We start from the raw sequence: 20,031 nt of genomic DNA on the forward strand, positions 1-20,031 counted from the left end.
GTCTGCACTTAGTCCATGTTTCAGTTCTAGGCCTCCAGAGGAAGGGATGATGGCAAAGTATTTGAACTGTTACTACAGAGTCCTAAAGCTACTGAGTCACTTCAGAAGAGAGGTTGGCGGATAAGAAAAGGTGATACCAACCCCGAAACGACGGAAATCTTGGTAGAAAGGGTTTGCATCCTGGGTTGCTATAGACAGTCCAAGTGAACCGAATTCTGGAGGACCTTACAACCTGAATTTATGAAATATGACCTTACCCATTAAAATCTTTCCTAATAAACCCAGGTGTGATGCAGCTAAGCAATCCTTTGTATATCCTCCATCCAATGCAGATTGCAGCAGCGAGGCACTAATACACAGAGAAACCCCATCGAGATCTGTGGGAAGAATGCCCGCCCACATCCGTCTCCACTGAAGAATGTCACTATCAACCTGGAACAAAGGGTCCGAACACAGTACTGAAAATGTGTCGGAAGCAATGTGTTTCTGACTAGTGGTTTAAATACTGACATTTGTAAATGTTTTACTTTTAAAGAGAACAAACTGCTGTAGACAAGCAGGTCGCACACAACGAAGTCACTTGCAAATACTTGTTTGCTTTATGTTTTTTGAGACATCTCACAGCGCCCAGGCTGGCTTAGAATTTGCCACGTGGGTTGAGGCTGGCCTTGAACTCCTGACCTTCCTGCTTCCACCTTCCAAGAGGAAGGACCGCAGGTGTGCGCCTAGTACACCTGGCTCCTTGAAGGAGAAAAAGGTGGAGTTTCAACTATTAGCAAGTGAGCATCTTTCCCTGTCATCGTGGCTGGAAAGTTGACTGCTGCTCTTGCTGAGCAGGAAGGCGGCCAGGCAGGGTGCCACGGGCCAGACTACACTTGTAGAGGACGTCCATGTTTTCCCATGTTCCGAATCGGGAAGGTGGGGGTGAGGACAGCTGTGAGGCACGGAGGACTAAGTGGGAGGAGGCAGGACGTCCTCTGAGACCGAGAAGCCGGCCAGCACAGCTTTATAGGGTGGAGCCGAGTCCCCTCAGTTACTCGTGGGAAACTCGTTCCAAGGCCACATAGAAACTGTTCTTGTCGTCCAGGCAATGCCAGCCAATGGGTCCAATCTCACAGTCCGCACAGACCAGAAACTTGATGTTGCCCACGTCCTTGGTGAAGCCCACATTCTCAAAGATGAACATGTCATTAACCAGCCAGTGTTCCTGGAGGAGATCACCGTCAGGATTGCTGCCATCAGCCAGGGCTGGCTTCTTTCTCATGGACGGGAGGAAAAGCTGCGGCGGGAGAGAGAACATAAGGCATGTGAAAGCTGAACTGGCTCTGGTCACATCTTCACTCCTAGTCTACGTGCCCTCGCCTAGCAGCTTTCTGGACTGGGAGAAAAAAAATACGGCAGTCATCACATTAGCTAACACTCTAGGATGATGGCCGCACTTCTGCTTGGTGCCTAAGCTAGGATTATTTTGAGACGTTACCTTCCATGCTGATTTTTTTTTTGCTTTTTTTTAATACTTTGTTTCTATTTTATGTACACTGGCATATGGCCTGCATGTGTGTCTGTGTGAGGGAACTGGCATTCCAGACAGTTTACAAACAGTTGTGAGCTATCATGTGGAAATTGAACCTGGGTCCTCTGAAAGAACAACCAGTGCTTTTTTTTTTTTTTTGGTTTTTCGAGATAGGGTTTCTCTGCAGCTTTAGAGCCTGTCCTGGAGCTAGCTCTTGTAGACCAGGCTGGTCTCGAACTCACAGAGATCCACCTGCCTCTGCCTCCCAAGTGCTGGGATTAAAGGCGTGTACCACCACCGCCCGGCACAAACAGTGCTCTTAACCGGTGAGCCATCCCTCCAACCCTGCCTTTGCTGATCTTTAATTCACAGACACCCGCCTGCCTCTGCCTCCTCGGGGCTGGGATTAAAGGCATGTGCCACCACGCGTGGCTTGCCCTGGCTCTTTGAGCTTCCACTTTCCACAGTCTTTACTGATCCAGTTACACGGGTATGAATCACACAGCACCAGCCAACAGCTTCTGCTTTCAGAGCTGTCCTTCTGCCTGCCCCTTCCTTCCCTTCCTGCGACGCTTTTCCAATGAGGGCCTCTTCACTGGTGACACACCTCACACCGCCTCCACCCCAACACACACAGAGGAGACAGAACTGCTACAGCTGCCCAAACGTCACGGTCCTCTCTTTAACGCTCAGATGTTCCACTGTCATCAGCGTTGGGCTGGTGTGAGTCTGCCCTACGATGCTATCACTGCGTCCACAGTGTATTCTTCTTCCTTTATCACCACCAAGCTCAGCACCAAGTTCTGATGGGAGGGAGCCAAGGGTTTGCGATGAGCCCTAAGAGATATGGGAGGGGCACCTGAGCAGGTGGCCTCTGCTTCACTGTCCACCGAGTCCAAGGTACCGCCTGAGTTAGCTTCCCATTAGCTTCACTGTGGATCAGCCACACTGGCTTCCTTGCTTCTTCAAGATGGTTCTGCCTGCAGACTTGGCGTGGATGGCCCCTTGTTGGTATTCATAATCTCAGGAAGTCTCTGACCACCATGGTCTGAATGAATTCCATTCTGCCTAGTATATTTTTAAAAAAATTTTTTTTTCAAGACAGGGTTTCTCTGAGTAGCCCTGGCTGTCCTCACTTTGTAGACCAGGCCTGGTTTGAACTGAGAGACCTGCCTGCCTCTGCCTCCCGAGTACTGGGATTAAAGGTGTACACCGCCACCACCCAGCTTATTTTTATTTATTTATTTATTAAATTTTAAATATTAATTTAAATATTAAATTTCTATATACTATGTTCTGCCTGCATGTATGCCTCAGGCCAGAAGAGGGCACCAGATCTCATTATAGATGGTTGTGAGCCACCATTGCTGGGACTTGAACTCAGGACCTTCAGAAGAGCAGGCAGAGCTCTTAACCACTGAGCCATCTTTCCAACTCCACTTATTTTATTTTTAAAAGAGAGCTTAACTGAAGAATCACTGATGCTTTCCCTGCATGTATCTAAATGCACAGCTGCCACACTTGGGCACCTGCATACTCTGCTGAAAATATAATCATAATACCTTCATAACATATTCATCACACCTGAGTTTCCTTATACCATGACCAAATTTTCTGAAAAACGTCTTATTAGATTTTATATGTATGAATGTTTTATCCACATGCATATATGTATGTACTTCACATGTGTGCCTATTGGACCCCTTGGAACTGGAGTGATAGCTGGTTGAGAGCCGCCATGTGGATGCTGGGAATTGAACCTGGGTCCTCTGTAAGAACAACCAGAGCTCTTACCATCTGAGTCATCAATCCAGTGCCTAAAAGAAAAGTGTCTTAATTTATTGTCTGTCTTTCTCCATTAGAGTATTTGTTCCTGGATTGGACTTATCTTATTAAAAAAGAGAAAATCTAACTTTAGAATCTGAAGTGCTGCCAAGGGTGTGCCGTCTTATGTCTGGGGAGCCCACAGAGTCCAGAAACGGGCACCAGATGGCCTGGGATGAGATGCAGGCAACTGTGAGCCACTGGACGTGGGCTAAGCACTTCACTCAGGCTCTCTAGAAGAGAAGCACGTGCTCTCAACAACTGAGCTATCTCTCAGCTCCTAGCCCCAAGATCTCAGTTACCGGGAGAGAGAGAAGTCTCTGGTGCACGTGTGCACATACACGCGAACGGCTGTTTTCACTTCCTGTGTGGGCAGTGTGCATACCTTCCACTGCAACACGCACTGCCAGCAAAGCTTCCTCAGCTTCCGCTCCTCTGGCGGCTGCTGCCTATCGCTTGCTTCCCAGACACAACACTTATTTTGAGACAGTCTTGCTATAGTGCTAGCTGGTCAAGTCATGATCCTCCTGCCTCACAGTTCCCTGAGTACTGGGATTAAAAGGCAAAACATATACATCCATTTCTTTTCTTCCCCTCCTTTAGTTTTTTAAAAGTTTTATTTGTTTACGTATTTTATGTATGAGTGCTCTGTCTTCATGCACACCAGAAGAGGGCATCAGATCATATTGCAGAAGGTAGTGAGCCACCGTGTGGTTGCCGAGAATTGAACTCAGGACCTCTGGAAGAGCAGCTAGTAATCTAAACCACTGAGCCATCTCCCGAGCCCCTTTTTTTCCTTTTTTTTTTTTTTAGACACGGTCTCACTGTGTAGCACTGACTGACCTGGAACTCAGGAACTCACCATGTAAATTACGCTAACCTCAAACTCAGAGCTCTGCCTGTTTATACCTCATGAATGGCCTGATGAGTGCTGAGATTAACGGCCGGTACCACACTCAGTTTCTACTTCTTCCTTACTCTTTATCCTCCGCCTGTTTACTCACGTGTATGCGTATGCTGACAGCATGTATGTATGTATGTGCGCCATGTGTATGCCTAGTGCCTGCTGAGGTCAGAAAAGGGTAAGGGATCACTAGAAACTGGAGTTAGAGGTGACTGTGAGCACGTATACGGGTGCTGAGAACCAGCCCTGAGTCCTCTGTAAGAGCAATAGCTCAGCTCATCGTCATGTGGACAGTGACGGAGCAATGCACATCACAGGGGAGAGGAAGCAGAGAGGGCAGTGACACCCAAACACATGTCCCGGAAGTGAGTGGCCTTCCAACACCACCCAACAGATCCATCAGTGGGCTAAAGCATCCTCAGAGGCCTCATTAGGTAATCCTCACGGAATGGAGCTGAGATACTCTTTATCAATCTTTTAGCTCTCTCTCTCTCTCTCTCTCTCAGTTTTTTTTTTTTTTTTTTTGAGACAGGACTTCTCTGTGTAGTCCTGGCTGTCCTGAAACTTGCTCTGTAGACTCACTCTGGGATTAAAGGCCTGGCTCCTAGGTGTCTCTTAATTCAGTCAAGTTGACAAGATAAATCATCACAGCCAGACGTTGTGGGGCTTGCCTTTAATACCAGCACTTGCAAGGCAGAGGTGGGTGGATGTCTGTAAGTTTGAGACCAGTCTGGCGTAAAGAAATAGTTTCAGGACAGCCAAAGCTACATAGCAAGACCCTGTCTCAAAAAACAAACAAACAAAAAACTTAAAGGTTGCCAAGAAACTGAAATTTATAAAAAAGAAAAAACATAAACTGCCTCATCACATGAAATGGCTGCACATAAACAGGGCACAGCTCACAAGCCAAACAACTCACTGTAAAACCCACATTCAGTTAGAAAAGCGGATTTTTCCTTAACCTCAAAGAGCACAAGAAGCCAGCCAACCCAGTCTCTGTGAGACCTTGTTTAGGGGGGTCTATGGGGGAAAAAAGATTAAACATCACATTTTATTTATTTATTTTGGTTTTTTGAGACAGGGTTTCTCTGAAGTTTTGGAGCCTGTCCTGGAACTCTCTCTGTAGACTAGGTTGGCCTTGAACTCACAGAGATGTGCCTGCTTCTGCCTGAGTGTTGGGATTAAAGAGTGTGCCACCACCACCTGCCCAATCATCACATTATTAATATTAAAGCAACACTATTTTACATAGCTGAGATTCACGTTCCATTTGATTTGTGTGTGTTAGTAGTAAAATTACAGACAACTTACCACTTAACCACTTTTACAAAATTTGTATTTTTTTATATGGGTGTGTGTGTGAGAGAGTGTCAATGAATACCACTTGTGTGCATGTCTGTGGAGGTCAGAAGCCCCTGGATCCCTCGGTGTTTCAGTTAGAGGGGGTGTGAACTGCCAAACGGGTGCCAAAACCAGATGCAGGTCCTCTGGAAGAGCAGTAGGTGCTCTTAACCCCTGAGCTATCTCTCCAGTCTCCACTAAACTGCATTTCTGTGTGCAGTCCAGTACACAAGAGTGCTCATGATTGCGCTGCCACTGCCTACGTAACACCAGAGCCTCACATCTGCCCAGACGGAGGCTGGTCCCTCTGAGTTAGTGTCTCCCTATGTACCCGCCCCTCCTGTGCTCCCTTTGCTGGCCTTGAGAGCAGCAACCGCCACATACCATCTTCTGCGGTCACTCTAGGTAGTTTATGTCAGGAGTCATTCTGCATGTGTCCTTTAGAACTGGCTTATTTCACTTACTGTCCCAACAAGTTCACATTTAGTTTTAAGAAATGATGCAAAGGAGCTGGGCATAGCGGCATTCATTCGCCTTTAGTCTCAGCAGAGGCAGGTGGATAACTCTGAGTTCAAGGTCAGTCAGGGATACAAAGTGAGGCTTGGGTTCAAAAGACAACAGCAACAAAAGCCGAGCAGAACTGGGGAGGCAGAGGCAGGCGGATCTCTGTGAATTCGAGACAAGCCTGGTCTACAAGAGCTACTTCCAGGACAGGCTCTAAAGCTACAGAGAAACCCTGTCTTGAAACCCCCCATCAAAAAAATAAATAAAAATTTAAAAACTCAAAAAACACAACAAGAAAACCCACACACATACATATATAAAACAAAACCCACAAAAGGGCTGAAGAGAGCTTGGCAGCAGCTAAGGACACCTGCTCTTCTAAGCAGTCAAGTTTGGTTCCTAACTTCTGGCGACTCAAAATTCCCTGAAACTCCAGCTCCATGTGATACTTGCTTCTGGAATCTGCGGAACTTGCATCCATGTGCATACCACACACAGAGACACACATGCCTAATCTTTTAAGAAATAACAAAGCCCTTTAATCTCAGTACTTGGGAGGCAGAAGCAGGAAGTTCTCTGTGAATTGAGGCAGCCTGAATTAAGCCAAGAGTTCCAGGACAGCTATGGCTACCTAGTGAGACCCTGTTGCAAAAGACAAAACAGCCAAAAGGAGTAACACAAATCCCCTGAGCCTTTCCTCATCTCCCTGAGGGGACACCGTGCACAGCTGGGGCAGCGCTCACAGCCAGAGTACAAGATCTGATGCAATCTGGAGATCTGAGTTTTGCTGACTGCATTTGAGGCCCTGTTGCCTGGGGTGGCCTTCAACTCTGATCCATTTACTTGTGTTCATTTGCCTGTTGTTCCCCTTACAGCCAGGACAGCGAATAGCTCTGCCACAAGAACTCTGCTGCCCTCTCGGGCATCAGCACCTTGCCCCCTGCTGGCAACCACGCATTCTTTCCTCATTTCAAAAATGTTATACAGACGCACAGACACGTGCACGAATGTAGTGTTGCACATCTTTAACCCCCACACTCGGGAGGCAGAGGCAGGTGGGTCTCTATGTCTGAGGACAATTTGGTCAACAGAGTTCCAGGACAGTCAGGGCTACACAGAGAAACCCTGTTTGTATAAGGTCTTATACAAACCTGGGAACAGTGGTGCTTGCCTATAATTCCAGCTACTGGGATGCTGAGGTGGGAGAACCACGAGTCCCAGGCTGGGCAAACCATCAGCTTACAGAGCCGCTTGTCCAGCATTAACAAAACTCTAGGTTTGGTCCCCAGCATCATATAAACTGGGGTTAGTGGTCCGTGCCTGGTGAGGGCAGGAGGATTGAGAATTCAAGTTCATCCTCTCAGCTACACAAGGAACCAAAGCCAATATAGATAATGTGAGACCTGTCTCACATAAGAGAGAGAGAAAAAGCCAAGTGGTGGTGGCCCTTGACTTTAATACCAGCACTGGGAGACTTAAGCAGGCAGATCTCTGTGAGTTTGAGGTCAGCCTGGTCTACAAAGTGAGTTCCAGGGCTACATGGAGAAACCCTGCCTCAAAAAAAGGAGGGGGGGGCTGGTGACCTCAAAACTGCTGGCCAACCTTCTGAACACAGTGATACTCTGTCAAATAAACAGGGATGGGTGGAGTGAGAGAATGTTATACAAATAGATTCATAAAGCAGATAATCTTTTTTCTGACCAGCATAATTCTCCGTAGATTCATTCAAGTTGTCTGTATCAAGTTGGCTGTGGTAGTGTAATCCCAACACTTGGGAGGTAGAGGCAGGAGGATCAGGAGTTGAAGATCATCCTCCATTACAAGGCAAGTTTGAGGCCAATCTGGGTTACATGAGATGTTATCTCAAAACAAAAACAAAAACCAGACTGCAGCTCAACTGTACCCCGTTCACCTGCTGGAAGGCCTCTGTGCCATCTCCAGTGTGGCGCTGAATAGCGCAGTCACCACATACATTCACTACAGGTTTGACACGAACCTAAGTTCACTACTCTGGGAAAAACACCAGGGTGCTGCTCATTCGTTAGAACACATTTAATTTTATTAAGAAACTGTTCTTGGTTACTGCTCTCATGTTCTCTGCTCCAATATGCTTAACCCAACACTATTTTCTTTTAAATATATTTAGATTTATTCACTTTTATTTTATGTGTATTGGTGGGTTTTTGTTTGTTTGTTTTGCTTTTTGAGGCAAAGTTTCTCTGTAGCTTTGGAGCCCGTCCTGGAACTCGCTCTGTAGACCAGACTGGCCTTGAACTCACAGAGATCCATCTGCCTCTGCCTCCCAAGTGCTGGGACAAGGTGTGCGCTACCACTGCGTGTTGGTGTTTTGCCTAAATGTATGTGCATGCCTGGTGCCAGTGGGTGCTAGAAGGCGGCACTGGGTGGGTGGGGGGGGTGTTCATGGAACTGGGGTTACAGATGGTTGTGACCCACCATGTGGGTGCTAGGAACTGAACCTGGGTCCTCTGAAAGAGCAACTGGTGTTGTAGGTGCTGTCTTCTTTCTACTCCACCCAATGCAGTTTATACTGTTCTTCCTACAAGCCAATCTCTGATCTTCCCACAAAAGACCAAACATCCCTCTTCTACAGCATTGCCTTTTTTCCTAATTTCCAAACTCCATGGACTTTCCCTTTTTCTTCACACAGGAGTGAGTCTCTGGGTGAGGAGGCCACAGCCTAGAGCTGCCGGATCTGGAGAGGAAGAGCTGCTCCTCTTGTTCCCAGCTGCCCCCCATCACCTCTGCAAGGTTTCTACTGACTGGTTACCCATCATGGCCACCTAAGGAAGCTCCAGTCACTCTGCCCTTGCATTCAGTGGCACCTGGCTCAGTCTTCCTTTGGATTCCATGTCCTTACATGATCATGAGCTTCCACTCCAATGGAGAGGATTTATGCCCAGAGCTCCAGAACCTCTGTTTTGGTTACGGCAAACTGGTGCAGGGGGTCCTTCTGTCTTTGTGTTGCTTTCATTGGTTAATAAACTGTTTTGGGCCTGTTAATAGCGCAGAACTTAAGGTAGTCAGGGAAGACAGAACTGAATGCTGGGAGAAAGCAGGGTGGAGTGGGAGAGATACCATGGATCTGCCTGAGACAGACGCTGGGAACTTTACCCGGCAAGTCACTGCCACGTGGCGATACACAGATTAATAGAAATGGGTTAAATTAAGATGTAAGAATTATCCAATAAGAAACTAGAGCTAATGGGCCAAGCAGTGATTTAATTAATACAGTTTCTGTGTGGTTATTTCGGGGCTAAGCTAGCCAGGTGGCCAGGACAAACAAGCGGCCTGGCGCTCCCTCCAACAGGAAAGTTTCTGAAACTCACACACTATATCACTATATATATAAAACTACAACTATATATATGTTTTTCGAGACAAGGTTTCTCTGTGAAGTCTTGGCTGCCCCGGAACACCCGCTTCTGCCTCCTGAGTGCTGGGGATTAAAGTGTGCATCACCACTGCCCAGCTCAAAACACTACATTTTTTTTACAAGGAATTGTCACCCTGTCTCTACTTAGCTTAACCAACAATTTTAGTTAGGATTCTCAGAAATCTGGGCTGGAGAACTGACTCAGTGGCTAGAGCACATACCGCTCTTCCTCCCAAAATCCACAGTGCTTTACAACCTCTTGTAACTCCAGTTCCAGGGGATCTAAAACCCTCTTCTGACCTCCAGGGGATCCTGCACACCTGCGGTTCATACACACCTGCGGTTCATACACACCTGCGGTTCATACACACATGCGGTTCATACATACATGCGGTTCATACACACATGCGGTTCATACACACATGCAGTTCATACAAAATAAACTAAGAACATTTAAAAGATTATTATAAGAAACAGATCTCTCAATCCCCAGCTCCAACCTGAAATGCTGCAGTGTTTGAACTTTCAGAGCACTGCCTGACATGAGTGGAAAATTCCACATGTGATGTCATATGATGGCCTCAGACAAAATGCAGGCTCACCAAAGATACACTGAATTATCTTCAGCTTCTGTGGAATGGAAGCTATGAAACACAAAAAAATATTCCATGTTTAGACTTGTCTCTCAAACCTAAAATACTTCATTGTGTAATTGAAATTTTTTCCTCCATCCCACCCCCAAAAATCACACCTCTGAAATCTGAAACAGTTCTGATCCAAAATGTGCTGAAGAGTTTTTTGTCCACTCGACATAAGCTAGGGTCATCTGGAAAGCGAGAACTTCAAGCGAGACAATGTCTCCACCACACAGGCCTGGGGTCAAGTCTGTGGGGGAATTTAGTGACTGATGAATTATGCTGGAGGGTCTAGCCCACTGTAGATAGTGTTACCCCTAGGCAGATGGTCCTGGGTTCTAGAAGAAAGCAGGCTGAGCAAGACACGGGGAGCAAGTCAGAAGTAGCACCCTGGCCTCTGCGTCAGTCAGCTCCTGACTCCAGGTTCCTGCCACGACTTCCCTCCAGGATGAACTGGAACTGTAAGATGGAATCAACTTTTCCTCCCACATTGCTTTCGGCTGTATTATCACAGCCACAGAAACCAAACCAGGACAGAAGTCGATACCAGAAAGTGTCTACTGCTGTGACAACATGTTGCCTTGGGGAGGACTGTGGAAATGTTTGGAACCTTGGGTTGGAAAAGCATTGAGTGCTCAGAGCTGAACAGACTGTTTGTGGGAAGAACACTAAAAAGCAGGGTGGTCAGCACAATTCCTTCATCCAGGCTTCAGTTCCCTGGTCAGCTTGAGGCTTTGCCTTGGCTTCCCTCAATAATGGACTGTCATCAGGACATGTAACCCCAATAAACCCTTTCCTCTCTTTCTTGTCTGGCCTTCTTCGTAGTGCAGAAAATAAAGTAGCTATTGGTACGGAGAGTGAGTAAGGACTAGTCATCCTACGCCAACTTTAAAGGGCTTTTTTTTTTCTGAGACAGGGTTTCTATGTAGTCCTGGCTGTCCTGGGCTGTAGACCAGGCTGGCCTCGAACTCACAGAGATCCAACTGCCTCTGTCTCCCAAGTGCTGGGAATAACGGTGTGCACGACCACTGCTAGGCCAAAAGGACCCGATTTTTTTTTAAAATTTATTTATTTATTTATTTATTTATTTATTTATTTATTTATTTATTTATTTATTATGTATACAATACTCTGTTTGTGTCTGCAGGCCAGAAGAGGGCAGCAGACCTCATTACAGATGGTTGTGAGCCACCATGTGGTTGCTGGGAATTGAACTCATGACCTTTGGAAGAGCAGGCAATGCTCTTAACCCCTGAGCCATCTCTCCAGCCCAAGGACCCGATTTTTAATTTAAAAGATTTATTTATTTTTTACTTCATGAGTGTTTGCTGCATGTATGTATGTGTATCACATGTATGTCTAGTATCCACAAAAGGCAGAAAAAGGTGTTGGATCCCCTGGAACTAACTGGAGCTACAAAGAGTTGGGAGCCATTTGACATGTACTTCAAGATCAGCCAGTGCTCCTAACCACTGAGCCATCTGTTCAGCCCCAGGTCAGCCAGTGCTCCTAACCACTGAGCCATCTGTCCAGCCCTGTATGTCCAGCCCCAGAAGGGTATCTTTAGTTTGCTTTTTTGTTTTTTTCTATGTTGAGGTCAGACATGGATCTTATCATTCTGCAGCGAGAATCAGATTGCTCAGATATTGTCCTCAGACCTTCTGGAAGGATATCCTTAAGAGAGACGACCTCAGCCTTGTTAGACTGGCTGGAGGGGCTTCTCAACAATTCAGACTATGCTGAAGCTTTACGGGGGTTTCAGGTGAAGAGTGCTACAGTTTGTTTGTAAAGGTACTCGGTTGGGAACCAAAATATATGTTACATATAATTTAATTTGCTCCTAGTTTCCCTCCCATGAAACATCAATTTAAAACAGGTAACGGACTGGAAAGCACTGCCTGCTCTTCTAAAGGTCCTGAGTTCAATTCCCAGCAACCACATGGTGGCTCACAACCATCTGTAATGGGGTCTGGTGCCCTCTTCTGGCCTGCAGGCATACACACAGACAGAATATTGTATTCATAATAAATAAATATTTAAAAAAAAAGAACTGACATAGCTTTTAAGCTAGCCTTGGCTGTGTGCTCTACGGAGGCACAATCCTCCGTTCTCACACAAACCCTTCCCTCTTATCATCCTGACTTTTTCAGAACGAACAAGTGAGGTTCAGCACCTCTTCCAGGGTTAAGTGGCCAGGGTAGGATTCAAGCCCACGGTTCAATCTGTCCCTCCACGAGGTCACTAACTTTCAAATGGAGAACTTTAATTCCTGTCTTTGGAATTTTTTTGTTTGTTTGTTTGTTTTATTTTTTCGAGACAGGTAGCTTTGGTGCCTGTCCTGGAACTAGCTCTGTAGATCAGGTTGGTCTCGAACTCAGAGATCCGCCTCCCTCTGCCTCGCAAATGCTGGGATTAAAGGCGTGCGCCATCACTGCCCGGCCAGAATTCTTATTAAAACAGGTACTACAGAAAATCATCAAAACACACAGAACAAGGAAGCCACTAACACTTCTCTCCTTCTTTAGGAAAAGGATTCTGCTTTTGGAGCAGACACTACAGTACGTAACACTTCAGTGCCATCTGAAATAACAGTGGCCCGCCAGCTTCTCACAAACCATTTACAACAAGGGTCTGAGGAAGAATACAGTTTGCACTGCACTGGGGAGGCAGAACAAGGCAGGTGGATCTGTGTATGAGGCCAGCCTGGTTTACACAGCAAGTTCCAGGTCAGCCAAGGTTATACTACTTGATTTTGGAGCTCCTTTGCGGAGCAGCAAATGAGAAAAGTAGGGACTAAAAGCTGAGTGAGGGCGGTAGGAGCGGAATCTAATCAGTCTCAGGTGCCCTGGGGCGACACCGAGTGGCGGCTGAAGATAAACCTGCGGGACTCAGCAGGTTGGCCAGAGCTCCAGGAATCTGGAGGTTGGGGTTCCTCCTTCCCTAAGCTCGCACAGGGTACCCGAGGCCTGGGGAAGGGTGGGCCGCCCGAGACAGGTGCACCCGCTGAGCGAGGGCCTTGCTCAGAGAGAAAGGAGCAAGGCGGTCAGGCAACCGTGCCCTACCACCGGGGTCCAAGTCAGCCGCACCCGAGGGGCGGGGCCTGGCGAAGGTGGGAGGGGCTAAGGCGCGCGAAGAAGGGCGCGGTCTCCGGAAACCTGGGAGCCGGGATCAGTTTCGAACCACCCGGTCGCTACGGACAGCAAATCTAATCAGGTCTATGTATTTACCTACCTGTCGGCGAGAGAAAAGAGCAGTCCCTGGCTGCAGCACCCTAGAGCCGCAACGCTGGCACAGCACCGCCTTCCGGTTCCGGCCCTCGGCTGACACTAGCTCGTTCAGCAGCTCAGTCGGTTCCATCGCCGCGCCGCCACAGCATGGGCCGCAACGGCGCACGCGCGATTTGGGTTCGTTCACCCGGAACTACGCTGGCGCGGCTCCGCCGGGGCGGGGCGGCCGGTGCTCCTCGTTGTACCTCTGCGCAGGCGTCTGGACTCCATTGCGCAGGCGCCTTTATTTATTGCCTGCCCGAAGTGTCAGCTTGATTTTCTGACAAATCTTTTCTCTGTACCGGGCCTCCGCTAATATTGGCCTAGGCGTCACTATGGCCGCCTTACCATGGCTTCCTCGACAATCTGGGTCAGACCTCAGCAAATTTAGCTACTATACATTCGCTTCTAACGTAAGCAGCAGTGTAGATTGTTGAGTATATTTCGTGTTGGAAAAAGTTGCGTGGAAATCTTAAGCCGGGTGTCTAACAGTGGCCATTTATTAGGCACCAAAGCGATTTTTACAGTGCTTTTGACTTTTAAAGATGTTTTGATGTAAAAGTTGGAAGAAAACATATTTCGCATATTCTTTTGGTTTTTTGAGACAGGGTTTAATCTGTAGCTTCTTCCCCCCCCCCCCCCCGGGACTCTTTTAAACCAGGCTGGCTTCGAACTAACAGAGACCCACACTGCCTTTGCTTCCCAAGTGCTGGGATTAAAGGCGTGCACCACCAACCGCCCGTTTACAGTGCTTTTGAAAACGTAGTCACTGCCTTAGAGGGTTTGCCCTCAGGCGCAGTGCAGGAAGAAGGCAAAGATAAGTTGTTTGTGCGTTCCAAAGCCATGGCTCTTAGTTTCTAACTGGTCTTTGTATCCCATTAATTCTTGTTTGTAGGTTTCCCAAGACCAGAAGGACATCAGAATGAGAAGCGATTAAACCACCTTATTAACATGCAACATGCGCTATCTTTGCTCTCTTCATTAATTCCACAATCCACGATGGGAATTGTGTGAGAATATAGCCCGAGAGGGTCGCAGACTCTAATCTCATAGAACAATCGCAGGAACAAAGTACTGCCAATGAAGCATGGATTGGGAAATAGCTATGTCTGGGGAGTTAGGTCTTTAGCTCTGTGGGTTTTTTTTTTTTTTTTTTTTTTTAATATTTCTTGTGTTTTACCTGCATGTAGGTAAGTGCACGGTGTGCATGCTGGCGCCAGTGAAGGCCAGAAGAGGGCACCAGATGTCTGGAACTGGAGTTAACCTTTGTAAGCCCCAAGTGGATGCTGGGAACCAAGTCTACATACGCTTAACCATACTCTTAACTCTTAACCAATGCCCCATTAGGTGGCATTGTGATCAAGAATTAGGGTTGTCAGGAAAGCAATCCTTCAGAATGGGATCAAATTTAAGAATGGTGGCAAACCAGTGACTGGAACAAGACTGTAGTACTAAGTGCAGAATGGTAGAATATGCCCCTCGGCACCATGGAGCCAGTGCGTGTTAAGGAATTTGAACTTTACATGGACAGGAAATGTGAATCTATGGAACTTGAGAACAGAAACAACTTCAATATTGACCAATTATTGGCTGTATATTAAATACTGCAATGGTTACATCTGAATTTCAGAACAAAACGGATGACAAAACAGATTAGGGGGATAAGAGCTCTTATCTTACGGGTAGGTGAGGCTACCAGTCCTTTCTCCTCGTTTCCTTCCCTCGCTCTCAAAGACAAATGAACACTTCACAGGCCACATGTGGTTCAGTTAGCAGACACAACCCATCTGCTAAGACAGGCTGAAGGGCTTTATCCTCTTGTTCTGCTTTCCTTTGGCTCTAGAACCAAGAGTCTCGTCGTTTTAGCTGGCTATGGTGGAGCATGCCTTTAATCCCAGGACTAGGGATGAAGAGGCAAGTGGATTTCTTCCAGTTCAAGGTCAGCCTGGTCTACACACAGAGTTCACAGGACAGCCAGAGTTCTACAGTGAGATAGAGTTTTAAAAGAAAAAGAAAAAAAGAAAAAAAAGTTAAAAAGTCTTTCAGTTGTTTGGCAGGCCTTGTGCAAGGCTGGTATATCTATATTCCTTTCACTTGCTTTTTGGCTATTTGAGACAGGGTTTCTCTGTCTACCCCTGGCTGTTCTGGAACTCACTCTGTAGACCAGGTTGGCCTTGAATTCAGTGATCTGTATGCCTCTGCCGCCCAAGTGCTGGGGCTAAAAGTATGTACCACCATGGCCCAGCTTTTATTTATTTTTTTCTTCTTTGTTTTCCAGAAGATTCCAAGTGTGAAAGGGGCCAATAAATTGGGCAAATCCAGGCAAACATTTCACTGATGTTTCAAATGTACCAAAGAAGCAGCAGAGGTCACTGGCAAACATGAGATAAACAGGTTGGAAGGCGAGACCAGGAGCTGTTCTTTATCCTGTCCTCCAACATGTTTGTTGAAGGCAGAACCAGCCACAAATTCTCTTGAAGCTATTTCAGACAGTCCATTTTTAATATTTTCTTAAAAAAATACAAAGAAATTAACTCTGTAGGCCAACACAATTAGGGGAAGGAGGGAAAAGTGGAATTCCAGAGCAAAGGGAAAATGTAGCCCAATTTAGGCTATCAACTTCCCATACTTGCTATAGCAGTAATGTAAGAATTTCACCCTATGAAAGACACAGGGAGCCTTGAGCAGCAGCTCAGAAATGCTTGCAGAGGTATGGGAACTAACAGGTCTTCCGCTGCCCTTGATTCTGCCCTTGATTCTTTTGTTCCAGGATGAAAAGAACACACTCTGAAGACAGGTAAAGAGAACGTAGCAGGAGAACCGAATGTACCACACACAGCACAAGTGTGCCCTTAGAACAACAGGGCAGTAATCAGGTGCCCCACGCCCTCCCCAAATAAACAGCATGGAAGGGCAGTAATGCAGTAGCACGCGATGCACCACAAAGTTGGTCTTTCACCCTTCAAAAACAACACTGCCACGGTGGCACGAGCCTGGTGGGGCTAAGACGATTGTAAAGTCACAGGTACTTCTGTTTACCACAGGTTGATTGAACTCTACACATTTACACCCATCCCTTATTCTAACTTTTTCTTCCACTGTTATCTCTTAGTCTCCAGGGCCAATATGGTACAATATTCTACATTAGAAAAGACCATGGGGATTCACTTCGAGGCACGTGCATTACGAGATGGCAGAGTCCAGGAAACACTTCCCAGGCCGGCCTGGGAGGAACACCTTGCCAGTGTTCCGGGACCTGCAGCTGCCCCGGACAAAGAGAGACCATCCGGCCTTCAGAGATATCAGCAAGTGATGACATCCAAGAAGGGAAGAAAGTTCTGAAACTTGAAACCAAAATGGCCGATAAAGAAAATATTGACAACACAGTTGAAAAGAACTACATTCCATTAAAAGCTGATGAAGTCACCAGTCAGACATACACGATTTGAAGGATAATATTCAAGCTGTCCAAGCTCAGACTATGACATCAGACCAGGCGTGTCACCTTAAAGACAATAAAAAGGTGCAAGCAACTGCAGAGACGCTCAAACAGGATGCTAACATGCCTAAAAACAAGTGCTTGGATGCTGCCATGGTCAGGTGGTTCAGTCTAAGATTAATTCATTAGAAAGCTCGCGAATGTCAAAAGAGACAGTCCTGCAACAACCAAAAAACTTCCCACTACTGTGTCGAAAGCCTCAAAGGTTCAGTCTGCTCCTGGAAATGCTGCCAGTATGAGAGCCTCAAATGTGACTGCTACCACCAAGTTTGTAAACACCAAATCTGTGAGCACTACATCGAAGAACACCCTTGTGCGACCACCAGTTAGAAGCCTCCACAGTAATACCCAGGGCACTGGGAAACAGGGCCCTGGCAGGACCCTTGTCAATGTTATAGTCAGAAAAGGGCCCCTTGAAAAAGACTCACTGCGATCAGAATGGGTTCTCTCTGTTGTCGATACCATCCTCAGGACACAAAGAGAGATAAGGCACCATCAAGAAGCATAGCATCTGAAGATGTAGCCAGGACTAATTTGTCTAATATCAGATTGATAGAAAAGTTGAAAGCTACTGACCAGCGCAGGTACTCAGCAGCAGCAGCAGCTGTCCATAGATCAGTTCAGCCCAGAGAAATCACAGAGGAGAGAAAAGCTCGGGTGACTGAGTGGAGAACTGGCAAAGGGAAAGGGCTAAAAAGGCCTCCTAATTTAACAGCTAATCAGTCTGAGCCACAAGGACAAAACAAAAACCCAGTCGAGTCCTTTTGGACTACCATGGCAGAAGATGATGAACAGGGATTATTTACTGAAGAAGTAAACAAAACAATTTCTCAATGCCTGAACCTGATTAATAAGAAGGGATGCCCAAAAGAAGAAATTTTAGACATAGTGAATGACCTGATTCATAACATTCCAGATGCCAAGAAACTTGTTAAGTATTGGATATGTCTTGTATGTATAGAGCCAATCACAAGTCCTACTGAAAATATTATCTCAATCTATGAGAAGGCCATTCTGGCAGGCTCAGCCTATTGAAGAGATGCACCAAACAATCAGATATTCTAACAATGAAGAGTCGAGAAAAAGTTAATTTGGGAGAAAATACTGAGGAGGCTCATGAAACCAAGAGACAAAGCCAGGGAGTAGAAACTGGAGACACAAGTGTCACTGTAGAGCCAGGAGATGCGGGAGCGGAGAACCAGCGTCAAGAGGAACCTTCACGTTTGTGAGAGCAGCCAAGACCAGAAACAAAGGATCCAACCAACTATTTTACAACCCCTGCTTCAAAAACTGCAGCAGGCTGCCTAATTAGATATAATGTATCTTCTACACCATGCTTACAAAGATTGAAAAAGATGCAACATGGTAAAAAGTCCACATTTAAAGAGCTACTAAAGTTTCTCACACTGGTGAGGCATTCAAGAGAAGACTTCTCAATTGACTGACAAGTTAAAGTCCACTACCCTTCTGTGTCCTCACGGGAACAGCTGTCTGAGTTGGGGGAGGATGCTTTCGTTTGCCGTCCTAAGGCAGATCTTGCCCTCTGTTCTGAGACCAACCTAGCAGGACAGAAACAGTGCTCCTAAGCAAGGAGGGCTGTGTTATTCCTGTGGTTTCCTACATGCAGATCTGAAGCTGTCCATATGCTTAGGTGAACTTCATTATTAGCTTGTTTATTGTTTTTAAAATATGTTAGCTTCTTCACTTTACTAATTACTTACAGCAATGAAGCATAATCAGAAAATGTAGTTTATATAAATTTATATTTTACATTGACTTTTTACCCATGTTTATAATAAATATCTGTATAATGTTCTAATGACATTTTATTTATTGATTGACTTAGTTAATGCTGGAACTGACTTTAGGACCCTACTATGGGGCTACAGTCTGCTGCAATATGCATTTATTTCAGCAACTACATTATGTGGATTCAGAGTGTGGTCCCAATCGAGCACTGCCCTAACATGCAAGGCTGTGGATCCAGTCCTTAGCACCGCAGGAACAAATACTTTGACCACAGTAACCTGATTTAAACTTTGCCTCTGAAATATACTGCTAAATTTTTAAAATAATAATAAAAAAAGAAAGACCATGGGTTAAATAATATGTCCTCTCCAGCCTTCCAGTCTACACTCAGTGATCTTCTGGGTTCGCTCACATTCCATTCAGTTCATGCCACTTAATCCAGACCTTGATACCAACCATGTCCCCTAAGTGAGGGTAGCATGATTCTCTCCTCTTGCCCTCTCAAATTTTAACAGTGATCTCTTGGTTTCCTCCAGAAAGGAACTGTAGTGGCTGGAGCTACTTTTGTATTTAGAAAAGATATGTTTGTTTCTGGCAGGGGGAATTACTTTCATTTTTACCAAGTTTATGTAAGTTGATATCCTTCCAGTCACCTAGGATGGGCACTCCCACACTTAGCAGGCCATACTCACCTTAATCCTCTGCAATATATGAAGCACAACATCATACATACATACATACATACACACACACACACACACACATACACACACACATTCTCCCCAGCACACTGTAAGTTAGAAACTGTAAGAAAGTGCTCCTCAGATCAGAGAGAGAGATGATCTGGTTTCTCACATCCACACGTGCACTCTCTTCCCTTGAGTACCTGTCACCCACCCTTCTGAGCAGCATGACCCGTGCGAAGGAGAGTGCGTATCAAGTAAGTACAATCATCACAGCACTGGTGCCTGTAGTCAGCCTGTGCACACAGCGAGAGATAAACATTCTGGAAAGGATCCTTGATTCTCCCACAATCTGTTCCGTGGAGTAGTCATTAGCTCCAGCTGGTGCTCAAATAAGTTACTTTTCTCGGAGAACACACACACCAGCATCACAACGCTGGGTTCCCATGGAGGCCACTACTTCCCAGCTGTCGATGATTGGGTCATAACACTCAATGCTACTCAGTAGAGAATTCCCATCATATCTAAGAGGGAGAAAAAGCAAAAGAAATGAGGTTGTCATTCCTTTACACACAAGTCCTACATTTAAAGTAGCCCCTGGAGCTGGTCGGACAGCTTAGCAATGGGGCACTTGCCCACCACATGCAAGGTTCCGTCCCCAGTACTGGCTGGGTGGGAGTGAAACAATCCCAGCAGTTCTTCCCCCACCACACACATTA

General features: G+C 46.2%; 2 protein-coding genes, 1 non-coding gene and 1 pseudogene across 3 annotated transcripts in view; 1 reads left to right on the forward strand and 3 right to left on the reverse strand.

The window, feature by feature from the left end:
- Positions 1-576: 576 nt before the first annotated feature.
- Rabif (RAB interacting factor) lies at positions 577-13,518 on the reverse strand. Its single transcript, XM_038348915.2, has 2 exons — positions 13,347-13,518; positions 577-1,279 (listed from the first exon to the last, which is right to left on the reverse strand). The coding sequence occupies exons 1-2, from the start codon at positions 13,470-13,472 to the stop codon at positions 1,034-1,036; spliced, it is 372 nt and encodes a 123-aa protein (XP_038204843.1). The 5' UTR covers positions 13,473-13,518; the 3' UTR covers positions 577-1,033.
- On the reverse strand, positions 11,700-11,776 carry LOC119799608. The gene has a single exon (XR_005282890.1). It is a non-coding gene; the product is annotated as a small nucleolar RNA SNORD19 (small nucleolar RNA).
- On the forward strand, positions 13,269-18,912 carry LOC119827329 (annotated as a pseudogene).
- Klhl12 (kelch like family member 12) overlaps positions 15,865-20,031 on the reverse strand; it is a 38,564-nt gene continuing 34,397 nt past the window's right edge. The window contains exon 12 of the mRNA XM_038348914.2: positions 15,865-19,836. Coding sequence (XP_038204842.1) covers positions 19,710-19,836 — 127 coding nt within the window. The 3' untranslated portion in view covers positions 15,865-19,709. The remainder of the gene's footprint in view (positions 19,837-20,031) is intronic.

The sequence above is a fragment of the Arvicola amphibius genome, chromosome 12 (assembly GCF_903992535.2).
Source record: "Arvicola amphibius chromosome 12, mArvAmp1.2, whole genome shotgun sequence".
Lineage (NCBI taxonomy): Eukaryota > Metazoa > Chordata > Mammalia > Rodentia > Cricetidae > Arvicola > Arvicola amphibius.